Source organism: Dysidea avara, chromosome 6 (genome assembly GCF_963678975.1).
Source record: "Dysidea avara chromosome 6, odDysAvar1.4, whole genome shotgun sequence".
Classification (NCBI taxonomy): domain Eukaryota; kingdom Metazoa; phylum Porifera; class Demospongiae; order Dictyoceratida; family Dysideidae; genus Dysidea; species Dysidea avara.
In genome coordinates, this window is record NC_089277.1 from 21,735,430 (window position 1) to 21,739,591 (window position 4,162).

The 4,162-nt window shown below is 37.5% G+C and overlaps 1 protein-coding gene across 1 annotated transcript; it reads left to right on the top strand.

Annotated features, from left to right (window-relative positions):
• Positions 1-268: 268 nt before the first annotated feature.
• On the top strand, positions 269-3,342 carry LOC136258693 (myosin-13-like). Its single transcript, XM_066052039.1, has 2 exons — positions 269-346; positions 406-3,342. Exon 2 carries the CDS (start codon positions 431-433, stop codon positions 3,086-3,088), a length of 2,658 nt encoding a protein of 885 aa, XP_065908111.1. The 5' UTR covers positions 269-346; positions 406-430; the 3' UTR covers positions 3,089-3,342.
• The last annotated feature ends 820 nt before the right edge of the window (positions 3,343-4,162 follow it).

Consider the following 4,162-nt stretch of genomic DNA (forward strand, 5'->3'; position numbering starts at 1 on the left):
AAACCTTAATAATAAAAAAAAATTAATAAATAAAATAATTAATTAATTAATTAATGTAAAATCCCCAGTAGGTACGTGTATGGAGACCCCGGGGGTGGGGCTTGACATTCATTAGTGCGGGAAACGAACCTGTCTAGAGTAGCTTTACGAACTGATTCCATCGTATTAACCTGTAATAAAGAAATTGCAGACAAAGGTCAGCTTACTACTCAATCAGTGGGTGGGGTCTGGGCACGAGACTAGAGGTACGTGTGCACGAATAAATTAGAGTCAACTGGAAGTCACGAGATTTTAATGGGGAGTAGCAATTAACTCCTTTTATCAACTCAAAGGAGACATTTTAACGGTGAACTAATTATTATAGCTAACAATGTTATTATTATGCTCGTGTTTTTTCACCGTTAGGTCAGTGTTGACCACTACTGAGAGCATGGCGATAGCCCCACCCATGGGCGGGTACGAATATCAGTTTGTGACGCCACCACCAGATTGGTTGATATGTAATATTTGTCAATATCCCAGTAGAGAACCTCATCTTAGTGTCTGCTGTGGTAATACATTTTGCAAATCCTGTCTTGAAGGTGCAAAAAAGGCCACTGTCATTGCTGATGCTTGCCCAATTTGCCGCAAAAAAGAAGAGTTTGGTACAATATCACACCAACAGGCTAACCGAATTGTCAGAGGTCTCTATGTGTTTTGTACTAACAAGGAGAGAGGATGTGATTGGCAGGGTGAATTAAACGATGTAATCAAACATACAGAATACAGTGACGGTTGTAAGTTTGAAAAGGTGACTTGCTCGAATGATTGCGGAAAGTGTTTACAACGACAATACTTGACCAGTCATGTTGAGTATGAATGTGTACGTCGTAAGGTTGACTGTCAATATTGCCACATTAAAGAAGAATATCAGTTTATTGAAGGTGAACACAAGGAACAGTGTCCCAAGTTCCCCATAGCCTGTCCTAACAAGTGTGAAGCTGATAACATATGCCGTGAGGATATTGATGAGCACAGGAAGATGTGTCCACTTGAAAAAGCTACTTGCCCTAATGAATGTGGAATAAGTGTGCTTCGAAAAAGCCTAACCAGTCACGTTGAGATGGAGTGCCCAAATCTAAAAGTCAAGTGTCAGTATTGCCACATTATAGGGGAACAGCAGTTCATCAATGGTGGACACAAGGAGCTTTGTCCCAAGTTCCCCATCATCTGTCCCAATGAGTGTGATGTTGGTAGCGTCCCAAGAGATGATGTAGAAGAACACATGAGGGTGTGCCCATTAGAGCTAATCCAGTGTGAGTATCACGTGGTGGGTTGTAAGGAGAGAGTCGCTCGTAAGAATCAGAAGAAACACAACAAGGAAATGATAGAAGAACACTTGTCTCTTACCACACATCAGCTCACCAACACTCAACACAATTTAGCAACAAACAAGATTGAGGTGGATATCTCTAGAAAGGAACTAACAACAAGGGTAACACAGACAGGAAAAGACTTGGCTACCACTACCAATACTCAAATTGAGACTGTCAAAACAATGGATAGACTCATACTAAGAATACAGGAAATAGAAAAAGATCTCGCAACTAACAAAAAGCTAACAGCAGCTAAACTAGAACAATATGAAGTTGAACTTAGTCAGAAACTTCAACAGGTGGATATGAAGTCTGCAGAACAATTAGCAGCCACTAAAGACAATGTCACTCTTAAACTTCAAGAAACAAAGGATGCTTTTAAAGAAGGAGTAGCCATCAATAAAGAGAACCTGGAAGCTACTCAACAAGAGTTGGCTGTTACCGTGCAAGAATTGACAGCCTTACAAGATGACGTTACTCAAACTAAACAAGATGTAAAGCAGACTGGGAAACAGCTGGAGGAAATGACAAAAGCTTATACTGCTGAATTGGCTGCAGTCAAGAAGAATTTATCACACATTCAACAAGATCAAGGTGAGAAGATAGAAATAATCAAAGGGAGCCTGAAGGTGACTGAACAAGAGCTAAACGCAGCTAAAAGGTCTCTACAGAAGTCCTTTGAAGATGAAGCACATAAAGCACAAAATAAGATTGTGAGCCTTACACAGAAACTTATGGAGAATAAACGTGAACTCACTCAACTTATTGACCAGACAAAAGACAATCTTGCCACAGAGTTTCATCAAAATCTTTTAGCTACTAAAAATGAAATGTTTCAAAAGAATACAACTTCTCAAAAAGAACTGACTCTTGCCATTCAGAAGCTCACAACTGCACAAGAGGATGCTACTAAGAGAGAAAAAAATCTCATTCAAAGACTTACAATAACTCAACAAGAAACAAAGAAGACAAAAGATGAACTAACTCAGAAACTTACTAACACTGAAAGAGAACTTTACACTACAAAACAACAACTAGCCACAACTAATCAAAACCTTACAAAAGCTGAAAAAGAACACACCACACTAGCTGCTAATACTGATGAGGCACTAGCTAAACTGGAGACCATATTCCAAGCTAAGATCACCAAGATTGAAGGTGCTGCTCAAAAGAGGATCACTGAACTGGAAACTAAACTAGAACAGAAGACACAACAAATTGAACTGATGATATCGGACCCAAAGATAGTCTGGTACAACACTATTAACTACCAAGCATCAAAGTTATCATTACGTGATCAAGTTGTTCCAGTGATAGTGAAGATGTCAGAGTATGCAAAGATCAAGAGAGATGGAGTCAATTGGTACAGTAACCCATTCTACACTCATGACATGGGATACAAGATGTGCATACGCATTGATGCTCGGGGATCCCTAGGATGTTACCCGCATCTCATGAAGGGTCCATATGATGATCAGTTAAGGTGGCCAATGACAGTACAGAGTGAGGTGAAAATATTGAACCAGATCGGTGACAGTGAACATCATTTGTCATCTAATTTTTCATGTTTTCAAAAATATCATGAGAGAGTTATCGTTGGGGAGCGAAATCAGAGTAACTTCTGGGGCTGTGGGAATTTCATTTCTCTTAAAGAACTTGAGAAGGTTACGGCCACACGTATGTACCTCAAAGATGACAGCTTCTTTCTTCAAGTCAACTACAAAGTAGACTAATATGAATAATACCAAACCCATGCATACTTGCTAACGTAAATTGTACAATATACAATTGGAAAAGTAGGATAAGTATTTTTTTTAAAAATATGATTTTAGTGTGAGAATGAAATCATTGTAAATTCACACAATTGTTGGCCTCTCATTATTGCAACTCAATACACAGTAATGAAAAAATTAGCATGGTGCAGTGTCTATTAAGAAATCATTATGGAGTACACTACCGTATTTCGCTTTATTTTCATGCAAAAAAATTTCGTGTAAAAACATTTTCGTATGATTTAGGTAATGACTGCTCTATTAGAGTAGTTCGATCTTGTATAAAAATTTTCATGCAAGAATTTTTTTGTACAAATTTTGCATACAAAAATTATTTTACAACAAAAAAAAAAAGCAAATTACGGTACTTAAGCTTGCGTCAATCTTCAAACGCACACATCTGTTAATCACCTTTGGTTTCATATATTTAACCTCAGGTTTTGAAGGATACACCTTTTATACGTAGCTTGGCTATTATTGACTGTATTCCACTAACTAGTAGGCATTAAGCAACTGTTAAAGAGCCAAATACATACAGTATAAATGTATACTACAGCTGGTCCTGCTATAGAATATAAGTATAATCATATGCAGATAGAAACTAGCTAATACATGTATTGCACTCTGATATACAGCATTAATTAGCATTAACTTTGTCAAACTGTATAGCATAACATGCAAGCTAGGTACATAATATACGGGCTCTATGGAATTTATAAACCTGAAGGCCCGAGTACAAGTGAAGAAAGGGTGTTATACTGAGGGTTTATAAATTCCACTGATTCCACATTGTTACTGTGTAACTGCTTTATTTTACATTACATTCACACTTACATTGCTGTTTCTATTGTAGTATCTATTAAAATGGCTTGAATCTTTGTGATAATATAATACTAGTGCCATGGTGTTCATATGACACAATTTAGTACCATCACTACATGTTAAGAATGCAAACTCATTGGATAAACCTGAGCATATGATATATTATGCCTGAAGGCATGGAGTATATCAGAAACCAAGGCGGAGTAGCTACAA